The 23,214-nt window shown below is 34.7% G+C and overlaps 3 protein-coding genes across 6 annotated transcripts in view; 2 read left to right on the top strand and 1 right to left on the bottom strand.

The window, feature by feature from the left end:
- Positions 1-3,595: 3,595 nt before the first annotated feature.
- On the top strand, positions 3,596-6,864 carry LOC117113340 (schlafen-like protein 1). Its single transcript, XM_033256653.1, has 2 exons — positions 3,596-3,717; positions 5,675-6,864. Exon 2 carries the CDS (start codon positions 5,708-5,710, stop codon positions 6,452-6,454), a length of 747 nt encoding a protein of 248 aa, XP_033112544.1. The 5' UTR covers positions 3,596-3,717; positions 5,675-5,707; the 3' UTR covers positions 6,455-6,864.
- A 2,271-nt stretch (positions 6,865-9,135) lies between these two features.
- Positions 9,136-18,250, top strand: LOC117113329. Its single transcript, XM_033256637.1, has 5 exons — positions 9,136-9,150; positions 9,755-9,826; positions 12,250-12,321; positions 12,407-12,556; positions 14,986-18,250. The coding sequence occupies exons 1-5, from the start codon at positions 9,136-9,138 to the stop codon at positions 15,073-15,075; spliced, it is 399 nt and encodes a 132-aa protein (XP_033112528.1). The 3' UTR covers positions 15,076-18,250.
- The window catches only part of LOC117113328 (dyslexia-associated protein KIAA0319-like), a 35,142-nt gene continuing 28,233 nt past the window's right edge, over positions 16,306-23,214 (bottom strand). For 3 of the 4 annotated variants that reach the window (XM_033256633.1, XM_033256635.1, XM_033256636.1), the window contains 4 exons: positions 22,509-22,599; positions 22,265-22,356; positions 21,610-21,654; positions 16,306-19,812 (listed from right to left, as the gene is read on the bottom strand). In XM_033256633.1, coding sequence (XP_033112524.1) covers positions 19,646-19,812; positions 21,610-21,654; positions 22,265-22,356; positions 22,509-22,599 — 395 coding nt within the window. In that variant the 3' untranslated portion in view covers positions 16,306-19,645. The remainder of the gene's footprint in view (positions 19,813-21,609; positions 21,655-22,264; positions 22,357-22,508; positions 22,600-23,214) is intronic. The other variant, XM_033256634.1, reaches the window with a different exon arrangement.

The following is a 23,214-nucleotide window of genomic DNA, read 5'->3' as shown; positions in this document are numbered from 1 at the left end:
ACATGTTACCCCGTGCAAAATTCCCCTATTGGATCGGTCTCCGAAGAGTGTATTCCTACTCAAGGCCATTACATCAGGAAATTATCCCAAGAGTTTAAAGTACCTGTTCTACTTTTTTCAATGAGCTAATAAGGGCTATGCTCTATAGGGTCCAATGGCCAAAACACCTTGTTCATTCCTCTTTATCCCATTATTGGGTTTTCTTTCTATTTAAAAACTTATAGTAAGCATTGGAATATTTTAACAATTATTTAATGGCAGTGGCTTCTACATCGATGTTATTGTATATGGATTGGATTAGGACAATACTGTGGGGCGGATGCAGGGGGAGTGCAGATGGTGCAATCGCACCCCCCTAAATTGTATTAAGAAAAATAATTCTTGTATTGTATTGTTGGTATGAACATAGGCCTACAGTAGTACCAGTAAGAATTTAAAGTTATGATGTGAGTGCAATTTCTGGGCACCAAGTCCAAAATGTTTATACCTCAACCCTAACCATGGTGGGGCTGAGGTTGTGTTGATTGTCATGCACCCGCTAAAGCCAAATGCTGCATCTGCCCCAGATACTGACCTGTGTAATATTAACCACTGCATATTTTAATATGGTCAGAAATATAGAAGTGTGTATTTTTGTAAGTAGATTAAAAAAAAACATTCCAAAAGTCAACCTGATACATGTTTTAAACTATGTATTTCAATAATTTATAAATATCTTTGTAAGGTGAAGCCTTGATTTTCTTTTAAAATATATTACAAATCCTTTCTTAACTACACAGTGTAATATTAAATGCTTTATGTTAGCCTCTTTTGTTCTTTAAACTTACTTTTTCCTAATTAAAAAAAAAATTGCAGTTAAAACTGGTGCTATTAAAAACTACATAGGAAGATTAGGCAAGACTTTTTTTATTTTTTGTTTCACATACTTATATTTTTAAAGATCATCGGAGGAGGGCAGAATAAAAATAAAATTTTGTTTTCTTTAGCAAATAGTTTTGCCAAAAACATCCAGATGGAGGAGAAAATAAAAATAAAATTTTATTGGTGAATGTAAAATGGGATAGTTAAATGCTTTAAACTTATATAATTAGGAAGAAAAATACATATTTTATCTTTGGAGATTTCAAATTAGCGGAAGGCGTAATAAAAATTGTTAAATTTTTTTTTTTAATTTACATTTTTTGTGGCAGCGGGTGCGCTAATTGGCCAAAAATAATATTTTATTTTTATTTGAAATCATCAATATTTGCAGTCGGCAGGTTTGCTAAACAAGGTATAAAAAGGTGTCCCCTTAATGTTGTTAGAGGGATGGTTGGCTGTGTTTATTTTGAAAATGATCTAACACATGGTGCAGTGCATTGCATACGACTGCTAGTCATACTGTAAATAGTTGAAGCATTTTTTTGGTAACATTTTTATTGATAGTAGTAAATTATTTCATTTTCATCAAATATTTTATTTCTATTAAAGCTAGATCTCACGTAAAAATACCATTATGTAGATAATATGTAAATTATTATTGAATAACTTCTCTAGTACACTATGTGTTAGAATATAAAGTAACCTTGACTTTTTTTACTGAGATTACTCACCGAAAGCATGGTATTTAGGTCACAAATAGAATACAAAATTTGAAACAAAAACAACTGCCTTCCCAAAAAGGCTGAGTTATCATGGTACTGTTTAAAGTAAGTATTTAGACTTCTAGTAAATGTTGAAGCATCCTGTCAAGTGTACGCATTTACACCCCTGTCATAAATACTGGTTTCATAAAATTGCTACATAACATGCTGTCGCCAAATGTGCAATTTTGTATTGCCGTATGTTCAATATTAAATATTTTTATAATAAAGAACATACTAAGCGCAGATCTATATGTTAATTTGTTCAAAGTTTATATTTTCTTCTTTTATATTTACGGTAGCAAAGTATGTTTTTGTTTTTATTTATTTTACAGTCCTAGAGAAGTAATGCTTCTTAAAGTATCTTTGTGAGATACTTCTTAAAGTATCTCACAAAGAATGAAATATTTTAGGGCAAAGGACATTAAACATGTCCAGTATGTAAACTAAAATAATAAAATTATAAAATGTAAAGATTTAATAAATATGAGACACAAGATTGAAAATTTCTATATGAAGTTTTTCTATATTAAATATACATAAAATAAAATGTTTATACAAGGATTACAGGTAGAAAAGAATCTGTGACATGGACGTCCTACCAAGCACTAAAAGTGGCATAGTGACTGTGTGCTTTGGCCCAGTCCCATTCCAAATTTGCCACAGAGTGACCACGGAGAGGCCATGGGCCCTCTTCTACTCCAGCACTATTTAAAAAAAATAATTTTCGAAAAGTCGGAGAGAGACCTGGCCAGGAGGTTTTTCTATAATACGACTCAGTATTTTACGATGGAACATTGACCAGTTGTGCAATGCATGTGTGCTTTCTGAGGCCAAAGCTCAGTTGCAAGTCCAAATGAGCACTGTAGAGGCCAGAGAGTCCATCTAGACTTGCCACTACCCAGCACTCTAATACGACGCTTTTGACAATGGTATATTTTCTTTTAATTTTAAACAAATCCCTACCCACCTTAGAATCTGTCTCCGTCCTAAATCATCAATAAAGAATTAAGTCGTGATTACCCATCATAGACCTAACGTGAAAACATTATTCATAACACGTTAACATCGAAACAATGGCAATAGCTTGGTTTGGAGTATATACCGTACCGCGCTTCCCTCTTTCTGGACCTCTTTGTTTTCACCTCTCTTTTTTCTGTGGGGGTGGGGATCATCTAGCCCCCGTGCTATCTGGACGATTGATTGAATGATTGTTTGATAGTTTTTATTTATATTGGCTCCATTGCGAAAATCAATACATTCATGTGTGTATCGTACATTAGCTTATAGCAAATTACGATCAAAAACAGGAAGTCGTCTTATAGTTGCAACACATACACATTTTTTATTTTTTAAATCATTTTTTTATGTGCGGATAGTCCATAACACGCAACTTTACTACTGGAATTTTATTCTACTGTTAGTAGGCCTTATAACTATATTTAATATTTAATGCGGGGAAATAGGATTTTGATGAACATTTAAAAGCCCATTTAGTGGTACTATTTGGAAGATCGGAAGCCCTACATTTTGATGTTTTTAACTAGCTAGATCCAGTGTCAAGACCATAAAGAGGATCAAAAAGTATGAATTCCCGGCAACGGTGAAACAGGTAAGGGGTCGTCGTTTTGTGGCTACTTTTACTCAAAGCTCATCCACGCTTTCTGTCTAGGCAGGTCATCGTCTGTCAGACTGACAATTGACAATTCTGGCAGCGTCGCGTGTTAGTATTAATATTATTTTATTGTAGCAAATTGTTAAACTCCTGCACGATTATAACGAAACGGTTATAGATTTAGGCCCTATGCATTTTCTGGAGTGATTATAGTTGATTACAATACTTGATGTTTCCATTTTTTAATTATTATTTTCCAGTTATTGATATGCAAATAAGTTGATATGTCTCAATGCACATACTGAATTGGGCGTGTCGCAACATAGCGTCCAAATGTATTGGAAATTCCCAACCTAAACATTATCATCACATTATTATTTTTTTCCTTCGGCGTTGCTTTTGTTTCCTCATGCTGTTCGAATCGTTTTTATTCACCTGTTGGTTCTTTACTAAAAAGTGATTAACTTGACTCTACTTGAGGTAGGTTTATCCATGGAGGAAAGAAATCCTCCATGGTTTATCTTTAATACCGTAATTATCAGACTCCATAATAATAGAACGCAACGGAAGGAAGCGCGCGCAACATCGTTCAAAATGTTGCCGACAATCAGCAGTTAGTCAACTGTAATCAAGCCTTAGTGATCGCTCGAAAACTTAAAACAGGTAAAATATTCTGACAAAACAACAAGGCATATAGGCCTACACCCAGAGTCTTCTGAAGGTGCAAACAAATCATTATATTTAAACACATGACAGAGGTAAAACGTTACAAGACCAAAGCTTCATTAAATAGTATAAGCACTAAAAATACTAGCTTTTAAATAGTAATGAACAATATGAACATTAATATACAAATTTATATATACTATAGTGACAATAATAATGGAATGATAATAAATTGTGATAATGACGACGTTGATGATGATGACTGATGATGAGGCTGATATACTGATAATAAGTAGTAAATTAATATTAAATTAGCAATAATAGTAATAATGAAATTGATATAAATAATCATAAACAATGTAAAACACTATTTTCCGCCATTTGACAAATCAGACTCGATTGTTTACATGTTGCCTAGCTACCAACAAAAGGTGAGAGGAGACGTTATCGATTGCATGGACGCTTCGAATCTTCAGTCTGGGATGTTGTTCAGGAGGAATTTTATAATTAATAGAATTAATTTTCCCTCGCGATGCATGGGTGTCGATCGGTGGGGACACGTCCCCATTTTCCAAGTAGGAGGGACATCATATCATTTGTCCTCCCCCTCCCCACTTTTCTCCAATCTTCTAAGATTAAAACCCCACTTTTTAAAAGCGGGTGGAAAGGATAACAATTACGCATTACTGTCATGAATTTTGTCTGTTCACTTGCTCTTTTCCAAGTGCGGTGCGTATTTCCGGACCAAACACAGTAAAAACGCAATTGTTTGCACATTTCGTAACCATCTCAGTAACCACTCCATAGATTTCATGGGTGCAACGGTTACCAGAGGCTAAATTTATTGTGAAAACGATGTACTGAACGTTGTTAAAATTTGGAAGTGTGTAAACCTATTAGGCCAATATTTCTACAAACTGAAAAGTGCACAATTTCTATATAAATATGAAAGATGAAAATGATATTAAAAGACAGAAAGGGGTAATGTTCTTCGTAGCAAATTCAAAAAATGCTCTGATGATGTCAAATGTTTATTATTTAAGAATTACTGCGTAAATATGTACTGCGTCTCATTGGGCAAGTTACAATGTATCTACTATTAGATCTTTGGAAGTTTGCTATAATAATGCATTTCGAATGTTTTTGAAGTTACCGCGTTTCTGCAGTCCTAGTGAAATGTTTGTGTCTAGAAATATTCCCTCTTTCTATGAATTTATTAGAAAATCCGTTTTTTGAATTTAGGAGAAGGATCACAAATAGTTGCAACAAGTTAGTTGATACTGTACCACAGCACATTCTTAAAAGCTCCAAGCTTTATCTGAAATGGAATAACTTGCTGTATTAATTTCTTCTTTTCTTTTTGTAATCATCTTATTGTAACTGGTAATTGTAAGTATATGGATATATTTCCGAAATAAAAAGAGAATGAATGATACATTCCTGTTTTTTTTTTAATTTCAAAAAATTATAGTTAGTCAATTGAATTTTACATAGCCGTTATTAAACAATAATCATACAGCCTTTGACACGGACCGTCTATCTATTTCGATATGTATAAGTAGTGATACCACAACTTTACAAATTCCAACGTTACGTGATGCAAACTCGCAATGACAGCGGAGGTGGAAATTCCAAATCCTAACTACTATAACAATGTAACATATGGGATTTGCCAACACAATGAGTGAGAGTTGTAAGTTTGTTAAATACAACATTTCATTTTACACCTTTTTATAATCATCAAGTAATCCATGCAGACTTTTTTTTTCAGGTCAAGTGGAATCAATGAGAATCACCGGTCATCATGTCTACACCATACGGTGTGTTGATGGGAAACCTGAATAACGCCATAAGTAAACGTAAAGTGTGCACTATGATCGTGAATGTCTTCAATTATGTATTGGGCATCAACATTGCATGGTATAATGTTAATATTTCCCCTTCACACACACACAAAAGTTTCACTGCAACCATTTTTGTACCAAACGAATTTTGTCAAAATCTAGCAGTGATCACCCTTAACGAGTCAATGCTACCTTATGGATTGATAAAGGAAGGGCAAAGGCTAATAATAGACTATTTTTGGGGCAATAAGGGACAAAATGGTGGGACAGTGCTAACTACTCGAACAGAAATTAATTATAAGAAGAGAAAGAAGAAAAGAGAGGAAAAGAGAACAGGTAGCCAAGGCAAGAAAGGTCAGGCTCAGTCTTTTGTCATCAACAGTGCTAGTCCGGGAACTAATGAACATCAGTCTACATCAAATGAGGAAGAATTGAGCGAGGAGGAAAAAACTGACGCGAGTAATAATGGCAACTTATTGGAGTTATATAATAATGCTGATTCTATAGCAGATCAACTTGATAAAGTAGACTACTTAAAGAAAAATCAACAGCTTGGTAATGAGACTCGCAAATTGGAATTCAAGCGAGGTGATGGTAATTACCTCGGCAATACCCTGAAGTCTGTTCTTGGGACATACATGAGTGCTTTCTTGAATAGTAGCGGAGGAAGTCTACTCATCGGTGTGGACGATGGAGGTTTGTTGTAATCCAGATGATTTATGTCAGTGGTTGAAACTTGTGACCAGTGACGCAAATCAAATTATGCCGAGGCTGATGGGAAATTATGCTAAATTATGCCAAATGTTAAATTTATGCCAAATGTTATATTTCGAATAAGCGCTCCCTCCTCCGTTGTTATAACCAACTCCCTGATCAGTCTCAGCAATAGAGTATCAGCCCGAGTTTCAGTATCTTAATTTAAAACTCAGTAGTCGGTAATACACTACTCCCAGACGCATGCCTCCCGGACGGACCGAACGAACGCGAATTTTGCCTCCAGCCAAGACAGGACCGGACAGGATTGAGTACCTGGCCAAAACCATTTTCGAACCTGGCCAAAACTATTTTCAATGTGTGGTTAAAAGAAAAAAAAAACACAGAAAGGCAGCTGCAGTATGCGCATAGCATAGGATTTATTGGATACTCAATCAATGGACGAATTCATTTTTATTATGTGTATCCACGGTTATTGACGGCTGGTTTAATTCAAAGTTTTTTTTTTCTGAGGTCAAAATTATGATAAATTATGCTAAATTTTTCTAAAATTATGCCAGCACATATGCTAGATGCTAAATGAGTCTAAATTATGCCAAAGAGCATAATTATGCTAGGTCTGGTCACTATGGATTGAAATCTTGCACCACTGATGTCGTTCAGCACTTAAAGGTGGTTTCATGGTTGAACAGATTCAAATACCGCCAGATACATTGTGTAATAACATGGCCGGCGGAAGCGGGGGGTGGGGCCGGGGGCCCGGGTCCCCCACTTTTTGGCGAAAAATATATAATGTCTGGAAATTTTTGTATGATCGGAAATGCAAAAAAAAAGAAGGAGGGAAGAAGGAGGAGAAGGAGGATGGGAAAGAGAATGTTTATCCAGTTCCCGACCGAGTTACATTTTCTCGCAATTCACATTGGCGGATCTGGGGGAGGGGGTCATGGGTCCTGACCCCTCTATTGGGCAACAAAAAAAGTGGAAAAAGAAAAGAATTCTAGACCTACCTTTTCAGGACCTGTGAGCTGATTTTTCAATTTTTTTTTTTTTGTTTTTCAGGACCCGTGAGCTGATTTTTTTTTTTTTTGCTATTAGAAAATTAGAATTTTAAAGAACATAAAATTCATTAAAACACACTTCAAATGTCGGGGAAGCTCAATTCCCGCTATCTAGGAATCAAAAATTTCCAGGGGGAGAACCCCCGGACCACCCTTTCTTTTTGGGATTTATCGATTCATGGAAAAAAGAATACGCATGCAACTTCTCGAATTTTGAAGAACTTTAAAAGTCATTAATTAAAAGACATTTCAGAAGTCAGGAAAGCTCATCTCTGCCATCTAGAAATCGAAATTTTTCCGGGGAACCCGGACCCTTTATCTTTGGAGTTCATTGATTAATTGAATCATTTTCAAGGGGTTGGGGTGGGGGGAACCTTGAATTTTGAAGAATTTAAAAGTCATTAAAAGACACCACATAAGTCGGGAAAGCTCATTTCCCGCCAGCAAGGAATCAAAATTTTCCCGGGAAAGAACCACAGGACCTGCACACCCCCCCCCCCACCTTTTCTTTTTGGGATTTATCGATTCATTGAAAAACTACGTATGCAACTTACTCAATCTTTTATGTATGTATACACACTTAAGGCCTATTTACTGTATTAACAATGGGAAAAAATTATCTGACCGTTTTCAAGAGTGGAAAACCTTGAATTTTGATTAATTACTTTTATGTTCTTCAAAACTGAAGGTGTTCCCCTCTTGAAAATTATTATAATGAATCAATGAACCCAGAGAAAGGGCCGGGAGGTTCGAGTTCTTCCCGGGAAAATGTTGATTTCTAAATGGTGAACAATGAGATTTCCCGACTTCTGAAGTATTTTTTAATGACTTTAATTTAAAAGACACCTCAGAAGTCGGGAAAGCTCATTTCCCGCCTTCTAGGAATCAAAATTTTCCTGGGGAAGAACCCCCGGACCCCCCCCCCTCTTCTTTTTGGGATTCATCGATCATCGATTCATGGAAAATTCGTATGCAACTACTCATTTTTTTTAAATTGTTATGTATTATATTGTTGAGGTAGGCCAATTTCCTCTAAAAATTGCACATTTTAGGGAGTTTTGATCAATTCCGACGAAATTAGAATTAAAAAAACAAAACTTTTTCGCGCGCTTTGCGCCCATTTTTTAATGTTCAAGCTTGTGCTTGCTCTCCTTTACCTTCGAAGTTATAACACATACTCCCAAACTCAAGAAAGAAAATTTAAGATAGATCGTTTTACCTAAAAGAAGGGCCTCAATGTGTAATGATGTTGAAAGAATATGTTTGTAATAAATAAAGCCATAAGGAAAATGCTTATATTCTAAGGAAAATGCTTATATTCAGTTTAAAAAAACGAGTGTGGCCATATATAACATAAGAGCATTTCTTGTTGAGGTAGGCCAATTTCCTCTAAAAATTGCACATTTAGGGAGTTTGGATCAATTCCGACGAAATTATAATTAAAAACACACCCCTTTTCATGGTTTTACTCCCTTTCTCCGAAACTACACCCTTCTACATACCTACTGTCTTACACATCCCCATCTCTTCAATCACAAAATGATTAAAGCACCACAAAAACTCACACCTTCACTTCTTGGACATTGAACTTTAAGATGTGTAAAATAATTATAATGATGGAACTGACAGTGGTAACACCATAATACAACAATATGTCCTCCTTTTGTTTATTGCCTGGTGATATATCAATCAGTATCACAAAAACCAAGAACTGACTATAAGAAAAGAAGCTTATCATATACTGTAGGGGTGCAAAAATCTGGAATGATGTTGGTGAAGACCTAAAAAATGTTATTAAATGTCAATTTATTTTTTAAAATGTTTATTGCTACCAGGTAAACACATTCTTTGTGATATTGTATTCCTGTTCATTAGTTTTTGATTTTGATATTAAGTTTAGTTTTTAAATTTCTGTTAAGTACCTTTTGCTAATTTTTTTATTTTATCATGTAGATGGGTGACAGGCATTTTGTAACCAGGATGTTTCATAACACTATACTGCAGGTGCTTCGCAATCTGGACATTTTGTAACCAAGGCATTTCAGGTCTCAAAATGTCCAGGTTGCAAGGTACCAGTGGTGGAGTCGCTGGGGGTCTGGGTTACAGAATGTCAACATTTACATATAGGAATATATAGGCATATATATGTATATACACATATATAATTATGTATGAGTATGTATACAAGCCTTTAAGAAGGTACTTTGCGTGAAATTTGTAGTTCTTTTTTTTTAGAAACATAAAGAAGAATTAGAGAGAAAAGAAGCGGATTTTAAGAAACAGATTGAACGTCTGGAATATCAATTGGTAATATTATATATTATTCTTTATATCTCCCTATTTGAGATATGTTACTATTCAAAAAATGTTAAGTTTCATCTTTACGCTGATGATATTCAGATTTTTCTTCCCTATGACCCCAATGCTGAAAAACTTTTAATTTTGAAAAGCTTCAATGCTGTTTAACCGAAATTCAAACATGGATGTTTCACAATATGCTCAATCTTTCCAAAAAAAAGACAATTTTCTTCACTCCGATTTGGTAATATTGCCAATCCTCTTCCATTCTGTAGTTTACTTGATGAATCTCTTACTTTTTTGCATTTTGTCTCCTCCTTTTTGTATATTCGCAACCTTTGGCGAATCTGCAAGACCTCTATTCCAAATCAACTGAAAAACTTCTTGCATTTATTCTATTTGGATTAATTATAACTCTTCGTTTATTACAGTAAGTTCAGAACTCTGCTGCCCGAATTTGATTTTTTATTACTAGTCAACAACACATTAAACCCATCCTATATGATTTACATTGGGTCCCTGTTAAAGAAAGAATTGCATTTAAACTATATACTTTTACTTGTCTTCAAGCCACTCTCATACAATCATCAACCATACAGCCATAATATCGCCTATGGTTCCCGTGGTGGAACAATTCTTCTCGGAAGGACTCTAAACCGTAGGCCCAGTGTACACAATTGACTCGTGTGCACTTTAAAGAACCCAGTACATCATTCGAGAAGAGCAGGCCGGGGGTTACCCCGGTGTACTGGTCCATTTCCAGGCCCGTAGCCAGGTTTTTTCAAGTTTTAGGGGGGGGGGGGGGGGGGGGGGGTTCTGGGCGTAAGGTCCACAGTCGAAGCCCCGGTGGGGTCGGCGAAATCCCCAAAGCAAAAGGATTTTCGTGCTTTATGAGTCTAAATAATGACATAAAAGCAGATATGTTTGAAAATGTCTGTGTCTGGGTGGGTCTACAGTGCATTAGTTGGGTTGGAGGACTTATTTGGGAAATTTAAAGAGGGGGTTTCGCCAGAAAAGAGGGGGGTTTTCTACAAAAGAGGGGTTCTCCCGAACATAAACCCCCCTGAATACGGGCCTGATTTCCAGCCCCGTCCGGTCACAGAAGGAGCGTTTACGTCGCGGCCCATGTCAGGTATGCATCCACCTGCTTCTCCATCACCACATTACGTAAGCGAGATGATACACACTAGCTACGTAGTGACTCGATAAGAAGAACAACCATCGCATTTTTTGGAGTTCCTTACCTCCTATGTTCCCTCCGTCAGTGGTGTAACAGGCGGGGCAGGGGGGTCAGCCTGCTCCGCCCCCCCCCCCCCACTGACGGTTTTTACCGGGCTGGTACCGGGCTGGTTAATAAGAGATAAGAAAGAGGGGAGAGGGAGGGAAAAAGAATGAAGGGGAAAAGAAAAGGAAAGGGAAAGGAAAAGAAAAAGAGAAGAGAAAAATAAAGACAAGAATAAAAAGGAAGATATCACAATGACGAGACTCACAACACCCTGCAACTCCTGCTCCACTTGTCCATAGCTACTTTGATCTAAGCCGCCAGATATTCTTCGCAGTGGCGTAACCACCGGGGGACAAGGGGAAAATATCCATCTGTGGAAAATCTTTCCCCACCCCTTGAAGATGCCCTTTTCACCCCCTGAAAGTGCCTAAAAATCTCAAATTTCGCGCGCTTCGTGCGCATTTCTTGTTAAAGCAGGCCAATTTCCTCTAAAAATTGCACATTTTAGGGAGTTAATTCCGAAAAAATTAGAATTAAAAACACAAAAAATGTGTGCTACGCGCGCATTTTTTACGGTTTTTTAAAGGGTTAGCCTTTTAAGTTATTTAAACACAATAGTCGCAAATCTCAAGAAAGAAAATATTAAGATAGATCGTTTTACCTAAAAGAAGGGCCCAATGTGTAACGATGGTGAAAGAATATGTTTGTAATAAATTAAGACATAATGAAAATGCTTATATTCAGTTTCAAAAAAACGTGTGTGGGTATGATAAATTACTAACCGGGAAAATTATTACCTTTGCCCCCCTGACCCAAGACCCTGTTACGCGCCTGCCTCCCATGCACTCTGTTCTACATAAACACCTTCTGCAAGTCCCTTTAGACCCACTTAAACATAAACCTAAAGCATGTGGTCAACGTTCATTTTCTGTTAGGCTCCCTTCTCTGGAACCAGTTACCAATTTCTGTTAAACATTCCTCAAATTTAGTTCTGTTTAAGAAGAATCTCAAAACTTTCTTACTTTCCAAAAATATTAATCTGGTTTATTTTTCACTTGCGACTTTGATAATTTTTTAATTGGCAAGGAAAAAATGTCTGATTATTTTTATATAATATAAAAATGTATACAATGCTTTAAAACAGGATACGCATCCATGACATTTGTATTTGTTTTTTTTTTCTTTTGTTTTTTTGTTTTTTTTTTAGAAACAGGAAGAAGAATTAGAGATAAAAGCAGCGGACTTCAAGAAACAAATCGAAAGTCTGGAATATCAATTGGTAATGTTATAAATGNNATGCAACTGTATGCAATGCTTTTAAACAGGATACTCTAGTATGCATGAAATTTGTATTTGTTCTTTAGAAGCATAAAGAAGAATTAGAGAGAAAAGAAGTGGACTTAAAGAAACAAATTGAAAGTCTGGAACGTCAATTGGTAGATGCAAATTTGAGGCACAATGGTAAACGGTCAGCGCACAAAGCCAATGGAAATAGAAAATCATCCGTGTGCGTAGTAAGTTGAGGTTTTCTGAAACAGATTATGTGAAAAATGGATGCACCTTATTGTCTCATATTTATCTCAATTCTACTGCAGCATAGCGAGGTGGGTCCTCTGGTTGAATTGACATGCTGTCATCTATTGGCTCAGCTGTTGGACAGCAGCTTAGGAATTGCGCACCTGTTTACAAATTATGATCATAACTGTTCAGCCATTGTATTAAAATCGAAGGAGGGGGATGCACTTAACAAATTCGGTTGTTAAACTACAGACCCTCTACCCTTGTCACGGATACAGGATTAATGTTAGTGGGGTCTGAGTGTATATCCACCACACCCCCACGGTTGGCGGATCCAGAGGGTGGGGGGGGGGTCCACGACGTCCGGACCCCCCTCAATTTTTGAAGTGCCCCTTTTTTTACCTGATGATAAAACGCAAACTACTGTAAAAATAAATAACTTAAAACATAAGTATTTAAATTTAAAAAAAAAATTATGATGAATAATCAATTATTCAACGAAAGGAATACATTGACATCTGGTGTTAAGTACGTCTATTTCAAACAGAGTGCATTTATTTTATTTCTGCCAGGACGTCACTTGCCCAATGTCCCCGACGACGATACCATAAGTGGGCGCGTGGTCGATGTCGCTCAAAAATGAAGATTGGTCTACTGTATTGTATTACGAATGTTAAATTATTATTTTCATTATTACTAATAGTTTCCATTGTTATTGATATTGATCTTATTTTTTATCTAAACCCTCTGTACATCTCCGATAAAACTATTTGTTTTACTTCACGTCCTGCCCCTGTTGCTACACCATCCGTGGTGCCCTTTTTTTTCCTGGACTGCCCCTTTTTTTTCTGGACCCCTCTTGTGTAAATGTCTAGATCCGCCCCTGTGGTGAACAATATTTTGGCATCTGATGCCCGAAAGTATTGCAACCTGTAGAGCCGATATTCCCCTCCAAACTGCAGTCACATAATAAGTTAGCATGGGGACAGAATCTTTGGTTGGGGCTGAGGTGAGCAGATTTTGGGAATATGGCACTTCTGCATGCCTGGATCATGCCTTGATATAGCAGCTGGCAAACCTGTACAACCTCCCTCCCCAGCCTGTACATTTGGCAGACACAAAATTAGAGAAAAGCACTATTAGAATACTATCCAAAGACAATTATTCTCTGTTATTGTTGTATATGATGTTATTGTTGCCAAAGACTTTGCACTGTGATTGTCCTTATTACAATGGTTCTAAATGTGTTTTTAAGAGAATAGTGCGTGTGTTATTTTGCTGACACGACATTAATAATAACTTAATTATATACCTTATATTATATTAGCAGATATTTACATTGCATGATAGAGGAAGTATTGCAATTGTATTTACTTGATATAGGCCTAATACCTCTTCTATACTTATGACTCTTTCCAGTGGAAGTGGTTTATCTATGTTGTTTTCAATTTTTTACATGAGAAAAATGAATTAAATATAGATTGTAGGTACAATGTGGTAGGTACAGGGTGGTAGGTACAGGGGGTAGTACTGTACCACCAAATGGTGGCATAGCACTATGAGGTACAGGGTACAAATTCGTCTGTACCATATTCAATAGGAATTTCCGAAAGAACAAATAAAGTAAACTATGAACTATAGGGTACAGGGGTATAAATTAGACTTGCTTGCATTGCAAAAAACAAAAATCACCAATCATGTTGATGAATACCTGTTACGTTTTCAACAGCAATCTACACGACATCGTGGAATTGGTTTTGTCATCCATAAGCAAGTATTTAAATATATTGATTGTTGGAATACGATAAGGCCATAAAAAAAAAAATTGTGTTGGCCTACACCTGACCAACTCAAAATTTTTACTAAAACGAAAAATATTTTTTTAATGAGCTAAAAAGGCTGGAATAGGCCTATCTTGCTCGACAGTGTTATGCGATCGTGTTGCTCTTCAATTTGTAAATCTGTTTTTACCTAATCGCAATGTTCCTATACCATGCGTCGGTTTTTACAACTTCTATAATAAACTTAGTAGAACTGTTAGAGTTCCAGCAATCTAAAAAGTACTTGTTTTGGGCGACTTTAATGTTAAACTTAGAAAATCAATTAATATTGACATGCCTAACATAGATATTTGTAGGTTCATACGGCCATTGTTTGCGTGTAATACTGCATTTAAGCATCCTACCTACCAGTTAAATGAAGAATTATAGTAGGCCTAATCCTACGACTATTTCATATTACTCTCAGATTGATTACATTATTTGTAAATCTAGATTTAAATGTACTCTAATTGATTCTCGTGCTTACAGTGGTACCTTAGTTTATAGTGATCAAATAAATTGTCTGTGCTCACTTTGATATGGGTAAACCAGTTTTTGTTTTTAAGAAATCTAAGCCTAAAAAATGTATTATTGTTATTATACAGGGAAATAGACACTGTTTAAAGATAATATTGAAAACAAATTGGACAAATTCGATGTTGACGGTGATGCGACTTTTAGAGTTAATATTTTGATGGAATGTTTGAAACCTTCAGAAAGAAATAGTTTGAGCAGAGCATTAACGAAGCAAAAACATGAAAATGATCCCCAAATAGAGGTACTTTCTAAAGAACGACATAAACTGTGCTTAGGGCCTACAGCTTCGCGAAAGTAACAAACCAAACAAAGCAAGAATTTGGTTAAAAAGAGATTAAAATACATCGAAAAAGTTAGAGCAAATCAACGAGTTCAACACATCAAAAGCGCAAATGACAGTCGCAAAATGTTTGAAGCAGTACGACAGTTTTATGTGGCAAATTCAAATGGAATCCTTGTTTTTTTTAGATGAACGTGAAGTTAACTGTGTGAGACTGGTTTGAAAAACAACTCGCATATGAAAATGTTGCGGAATACAACCTATTATCTATTATAGGGCGACCGTTACAAGATGCAATAATACCGAACATATCCGAAAAGCTTCATCTTTGACAAATGGACGTGCTTGCTCTACTGGTGGCTGTAGTTTACGGTTCCTGCCTAACAACTCGACCATTTGACTGGCCTAAGGAGTACTGTACTGAAGATTATTATGATGGAATATAGGCCTAGATCTCACGTCCGTGGGGAGACTCCTTGTTTTACACGCGAGGAACACCCTTATACAGTTCTATGAGAATTTCCATCCTTTATTGAATATAATTTCAGGATTAATGCACCTTTTAAATTTATTGTCATTTGTTACAAGACAAATCCAATGAGGAAAGGGCACTGTATTGGCACTGTCATTGTGGAGTGGGGGAGGTAGGGCTGCCCACCACACCCCTTTTGGAGAGAATACAAATTTATATTTTACTTTTTACATTAGTAGACTCTTAAATCAAATAAATAAGCCTTCCTTTACTTTAAAATTGCTTTAAGATCAGATTTCAAATAAATAAATTGCTCATATGACAGTCAAAGACTAGTATTATCTGCCCAATCATGCCAAATGTGCACATACATTGGCGCAGTTTAAGACCCTTAAAGTCTGTTATTGTAACTTAATGTGTGTGTTCAGTGTGTACATGTAATAGTTCAACATTATTCAAATGTTCATATTATTGTGTTATGTAAAGGTGGTTCAACTTCTTACAGGCTATTTGCTTTTCGTTTTATATCCTCCACCCGTATCTCAATTATTTTGTATTTATCATGATGTGTTTTTATTGTATTTTATTGATTTTGATGGAAGTAAATAAAATAAATAAATCGTATCGTATAGTATCTTCAAATACATTAGTATCTTTAATGTGCAAATGAAAAAAAAACAAAACTAAATCGCCTCCCTATACATACAAGGTCATATTTTCTTTTCAAAATTCAACATATACACACAAAATCTTAATATAGTCATATTGACATATTCAATTGCCAGGGCATATTCTATAATTTACAACAGAGAGAGGGCGACAAATATTTCTAGATTGTAAAACTAATATTAACAGACATAAGATATTTGTTTGGTAAAAAACAAATTATTTTTAAGTATTATATTTATTTTTAAAGTATTATATCTATATTACTGACTTCAGGTGTTTATATAGTGTAGTATGAGGATTGAAAAGTAAATTCTTGCATAATACTATATTAACTAAAAAGTAATTGATAGTACATTTGTTTTTGACGAGGTATAAACCTACCAAAATCAACAACTGAAGGAATAAAACCATAAATAAGGACCTGGAATATGTATACTAATTAAATTAAGTTAAATCTTGGTATTCTGCACTGTTGATAAGAATATTTCAAATACCATCACATCAAAATAATTATATATTCATTCACTCAGTTACCTGTAATTCTTTGCTGTTTAGAAACTCAGCAAGGTTAAAGGTAAAGTCAAAACCTGAGCTTAGGGGTTAAATGCCAGAATGCCCATCCCCTTTTCCTTAGCATCTGGCTAGATTGCACTGCTGATGCGAGTTTCTCACTCCTCCCGCACAAGTCTGTTTAACTTTCCAGAATACTGGTACCCATGTATTATACTCCTGGCTAAAGAGAGACAAAGTTTGTTGCCCAAAGACACAAGTGACCTGCACAGCGAGGGCTTCCAACACGCAATTTTGAAGTTGAGTCCGAAGCCACAACTTTAGTGTCAATCCCTTCCACGTAAACTCAGAAAGGAAGCCATACACGGCCTGGGCCAGACTAGAATTATAAATACTCACATGAAAATCAGTTGCATACATTCTTAATAAGAACTATAATCTATAAATGACATCAAATATATTGTTATATATATATACCATACACCTAAATATTATAAGTATTTCATTTTTATACAATGCAAAAATATAAAAATTAGATCTCACATTTTTTTTCTCAATATTTTCTCATATATCCACACACTCATAAGAATTATTATCCCAGTTCATACATGTTACACTAAACTACATATTGTTAGGTAAACCAAATTAAAAAATAATGCACAAATAAGGAACGGTAAACACAATTAATACAAACAGGTATCTCATAGAATTGAAAACAAAATGTTGAAAGAAGTAGGGACACAATTAAAAAAATATTTGTTTTTAAAAACTTACTTTTGTAACAGAGGGTCTAACTACATTACTGCTCTCTTATAAAGAGCTTCCTTTATTTATTAATTCATATAATATAATTATTTAGAACAAAATGCTCTTGGACAACTAACGCAGGACATCTTCTGGGCCATTCCATGATTTTGACCTTTAACCTTTTTGTTCAACCTACCATCTTTTTAACTATTCAAGCTGTATTCATTTTTGTATACATTATTATGTACAAAATGAAAACGAATGGCAGTAAAACGAAAATTCAAACACACTTGTTATGAATATTAAACTCACTATTAATAATATGAGCTGACCTCAATCGAAATACTATTTCCAAGAATTGACAAATCTCAACCTGATATTTTGATATTAACTTAAAATATAAATTTGTTGTGACTGAATGCAAAAGAAAACTTAAATCGAAAAAAAAAAATATAAAGGTGAGGACTAATGATTTCAAAATTGGGCAGATGGAGAGGGACAGGTAAAAGGCCACAGTTTTTACATCTATTCTAATTTGGAACTAGCAGCTGTCTGGCAATACATTCCCAAGAATCTCACTTTGTTCACAAGCTGTTATCCTCAAACCTCCTCCCCAATTTTACCAACCCAAACCCAAACTGTCTCCCAAAAAAAATATCATGACTGCAGAATAACCTTTTTGTTCAACTTACCATTTTTTTAATTATTCAAGATGTATTAATTTTTGTATACATTTTTTTGTACAAAATGCAAAGGAATGGCAGTAAAAGGAAAATTCAAACAGATTTCTTTAATCAAAATTATAAACATTAAACTCACTATTAATACTATGAGCTGTCCCCAATCGAAATACTATTTCCAAGATTTGGCAAATCTTGACCTGATTATTTTGATATTAACTTAAAATATAAATTGGTTGTGACTGAATGCAAAAGAAAACTCAAATCAAAAATAAATATAAAGGTAAGCACTAACGATTTCAAAATTGGGTGGGTGGAGGGGTACAGGTAAAAGGCCACAGTTTTGACATCTATTCTACTTTGGAACTAGCAATACATGCAGAAACTCACTTTGTTAGGAAGCTGTTATCCTCAAACCCCCATCCCAAATTTTACCTCCCCAAACCCAAACTGTCTCCAGATAAACCTATAATGACTGCTGAATAACTCCCAAACTTTTTGTGGAACTTCAGCAACAATGTCTAAGGGAGGGGTGCTGCTTGGCAGAACTGTCCACTGTGATGGAGAATTAGGCAATTGCTGCAGACCAGAGTATTGGGGTGAGCACCACCATATTTGGAGCTGAGGTAAGAATTATTGGTGTCACCTCTAGGTGGCTATAATTTTCACATATTTTTCATATTGAAAATTTAATTTTTTTTAAATTTGTTGATCATCTTTACAAAGCAACAACCAAATAAATAAAATTTCTCAGGATATACTGATAATTATTTCTATTTAAATTAAGTTCATATCATAAAGCATGACCAAATATTTGACAGAATATTTTATCATTTTTTTTTTTCATTTTTTGAAAATGTTTTTGAATATGTTTTTTCTATACACTCAAATCATTGGCAGAACAGACTGAAAAAAAACCAGGATTTTAGAATTCAAAACAAATATAATTTTTCTCTCGTACACAGATCTTAGGACATGGTTTAATTTTTTTTTAAAAGATGGAGCTGTGGAATGATATAACAGCAATAAAAATTTAACAATATTTAACCTGGTAAAAATACTATTTACAACTTAAATAAAGTATTTATTTCTAATTGTTCGGTAAGGCTCAGCACACACTGCGTCGGCAGCTGATATGGTTCCATAAAACTGCCGATAAGATTCCACAAAACCGTGACGTGACAATTCATCACACAAAGGATCTTTCTGAATGACTATTCGCTTAAAGTGCTGACCGTCGGCAGAAAGGTATTGCGTCAGTTAAGCGCTCTCATTGCGTTCCGATAATTCAAATTTGCTGACTGGTAACATAGTGCTCACAATGTTCAACACTTCTTGTTGAGTCTCTATGAAGCGTGTTTTGAGCCCGGTCATAACTTGTCATGTCTAACTCTGTCGGAATAAGTGGTAGGTACACGTCCTCTCTTTTTATGTGGGACTACGCCATTAGCAGTTTTTGATTTCTTTTTCGGCTCAAAGAGCGTGTCTTCTTCAGTATCGTCTGATTCTGAGACCATGATACTACTATTTTGCTTTCCTGGAAAAAAAAAACCATTTGATGTTAAATGTACTTTTTGGGCAAAAACAAATAAAAAATGTAAAATATGGTGGAAGAGAGCTACAGAATTAAGTTAAATATAATGGACAGACTCAGCTTTAAGTTTACTTCCTTAACCACTAAACCACAATAGTATCAAAACAAAGGAAACAGGTACTTATTGTAGAAGTTATCTTTATGCGATCAAAGGGAAAATGTATAAGGATATAAGGATATATATGCTGTACACTGGAAATGATAGTTCACTTGTTTTCAAGGACAGTTCTAGTTAGCTATTCAAATACTGATTTTGTTTGTACTAAAAATTTTAGGTTCNNNNTGGAAAGAAACGACTGTATGCCCAACTCAGTCTTATGCTACTGCAGAATAGAAAGAAAAATAATTAAAATTCAAATGAAGAAGCACAAAGGAAAAATTTTGCGAATCATTATAATTAAAAACTTGATTCATATAACAGATTTTTTAACAGATTATTTTTGCTGATTGCAAATAAATATTTTGCAGCTTTAAAAAATCATTTCACAAGAAGCAAACTAATTTTATGTGTAAAACAAAATCTTACATAAACAAGAAGCTAGACCATAAACAAACTACCTCGCCAGCACAAATATTGACACAATTAATATGCAATATGTAACACACTTTTTATTTATCATTTGAAATCATTTATATCTTTAACCTATAGCAGATTTAACTAAAGAGTGCAAGATTCTAAATGTATTATTCTATTTAGATAGGAACAACCCATCATTTGCTCAACAACTTTTTTGTCAAAATGGTACAGTATTTTAAAAACATAAAATCCAAATCGTTAAAGCTAGAAATTAGAAATACTGTACCATGTTTCTCAATTTGTGTTAATACTGCAGAATACACAAGCCTAAATACAATTTTTTATGTGTTGACTTTCATGTCAACAAAGAATGTTTACACATAGTATGCATCACACAGTGGATTAAGCATTTGGGGTGCAAATTGGGGTAAAAGGGATTGAAGCAAAAGGGTTAACAACAAGAAATAATAAATGAACCAAAGGTGCTTGACTATGGCCAAACTATCACCTCAAAAATCAGATGCATTGGTTAGTTGGTCTAATACACTACAGGCACCTATAGGCAAAAAGCAGACACATTGCTAATTAAATCAGAATTTGGTACAAAATTACCAATAAGAAATAGCACTAAGGAGCAACAAGAAAATGTTAGACTTGAGACAATATTCAGGGAGAAGTATAAAATATGTTGGTAATTTTTTTCAAATGTAACAGGATATAAAAAAAGATGAGTAAAGATAAGCGATTGTGAAGAGATATAGACAAAAGTAGACTTTTAACAAAAGAAACCATGTTAACATATAATTATAATCACAACAATAATAATAACAATAAAAATAATAATTAAAACAACAGTACTTTATCATCACAAGATAGTTCCGTAAAAATAACAGAATAACAATAGAAAGAAAATTGAAATGACACTATTAAGCATGAATTAAGTATTTTGTGGAAGAGGGAAGAAAAGGCAGTTGGAAAAAAAGTGAAGGATGAAATAAAATGCTATCAACTAATTTTACTGATTTGCACAAACATTTTTAACTTTATATACTAAATAATTATAACACCATTCTACACAAAATTTTTATGAAAATCAAAGAACAGTTGGTTTAGAAACTTAGTACACGAGACACGGCGATGTAATTAACCCAAACACAGCACACCAAACATTTACTATAAGGGGGAATAAATTGACCGAAATCAAAATGAATTGATTGCAACACCTTGGTATGGATCATCCTTTGACCTAAAGGCCACTTTGAGGTCACCTATTGCCAATGATAAAGTAAATAAAGCATGCTTTAAAATGATGATTATGCAAATTGATAATGAGTCAATCAAGTCATCAATCAAATGCAAAAAGAAAAGCATCCATTGTAATAATGTTCAAAGGCGTTCAACAAAGTTAAATTGGAACTGATGGTTTGTGTTAGCATTTGTATTGTCTTTAAAAATAGCCCCTTTACTTATCTAATGAAATTAATTGAAAAATAAATTAAATTGAGCAATTTTAACGTAGGGAACTTTTGAACTGATGGTTTGGGTTTGCTTTTGTATTGTCTTAATGTGATGTTTTTCCTTTTTGATTTTTTCTCTCGTTCTTGTTTTCCTTTTGTACAAAATACCTTAATTCAGCTTTTTGCTGCTAATGTATTTTTTTTTTATGAAGGAGTTTTTGAATAAAGATACTGGTTATATGTATAATCTATTATTTCATATTCTGGCAGTGAAAAGTGTTGTATGATTTTTTTCCTATTTTTCAGCTCATCACAATGCATCTTAAATGCAGTCTGTTTAGTGGTATTTTGAAAAAGGCAATCACTACATGCATGGTTAAGAATGTGGTGGATGATTACACACTAAAAGTTACTTTCTTACCATTTGCTTTGGGAATCATTTCCATCGACTCATGCTCATCAAATTCATCCAGAAGGCTGTATCGATGGCGTCTCTTTTTCTTCAAACAACGACTGTTAAAAAAAATTATAATTTGAGACATCTTTAAAAGTAAGAGTTTCCTTTAATATTGTGCTAAATATTCTGGAATAGAATACAAAATTGCCTCTTTTGAATTGTATTGTATTTATTATGTTAGTTCATTCTAGTTTCTCTTTAGACTTACTTTGAGATAAAGCAGACACACATCCAGATGAGTATGCTGGTGCCAACCACTACAAAGAAAGCTACGATGATTACATACAAAATGCTCCAGTCTGAAATGTGGAATACAAGTCAACTGATTAGTAGCAGGAAGGGGATTGAGTGTATCACAGTGTGTGTTACTTAGTGTGGGTGAGTGTCTTCAGGGGCGTACGGTGAAAAATCTAAGGGGGGGTCGAAACGAAAACGCAGGGGGCAAGCTGAACTCGGAGCAATTTAGCGAAGCTTTCAGAATTCGCGGGGTGCGTTATTTGTGAGTGAAGCGAGCAACTAGGCTGAAGCTAGGGGGCCGCAAAAGGAGAACAATTTACGTTTTTACGTTCTAGTGCATTAAGTTCAATACCAAGTCTGACAAAATAGGCCTAATTGTAAACGTAGTTTTTGGGCAACACCAGACTATATTCACTCAATATACCACCAGCCTATTGGATTGCGGAACTCCTGAATACGGGCTTGTGAGCATTTCAGATTAAAGAATTAAAAAAAAGGGGGTTTTTTCCTTTTTCGTGGGAGCGTCCCACTTTTAATTTTTCTTAAAAATAAAGTTATAAATGTATATACTGTATTGAAAAATAAACAATGATATAGGGAACATATAATTACTTAAAGTAACATTTTGTATGCGTTTATTTCTTAACGTTTTCCTTTCAATTTTATATTTTAATATA

This window comes from Anneissia japonica, unplaced genomic scaffold (genome assembly GCF_011630105.1).
Source record: "Anneissia japonica isolate Jap-2015-1 unplaced genomic scaffold, ASM1163010v1 scaffold287589_len272378_cov178, whole genome shotgun sequence".
Taxonomy (NCBI): Eukaryota; Metazoa; Echinodermata; class Crinoidea; order Comatulida; family Comatulidae; genus Anneissia; species Anneissia japonica.
This window is presented reverse-complemented; position numbering and strand designations above follow the sequence as displayed.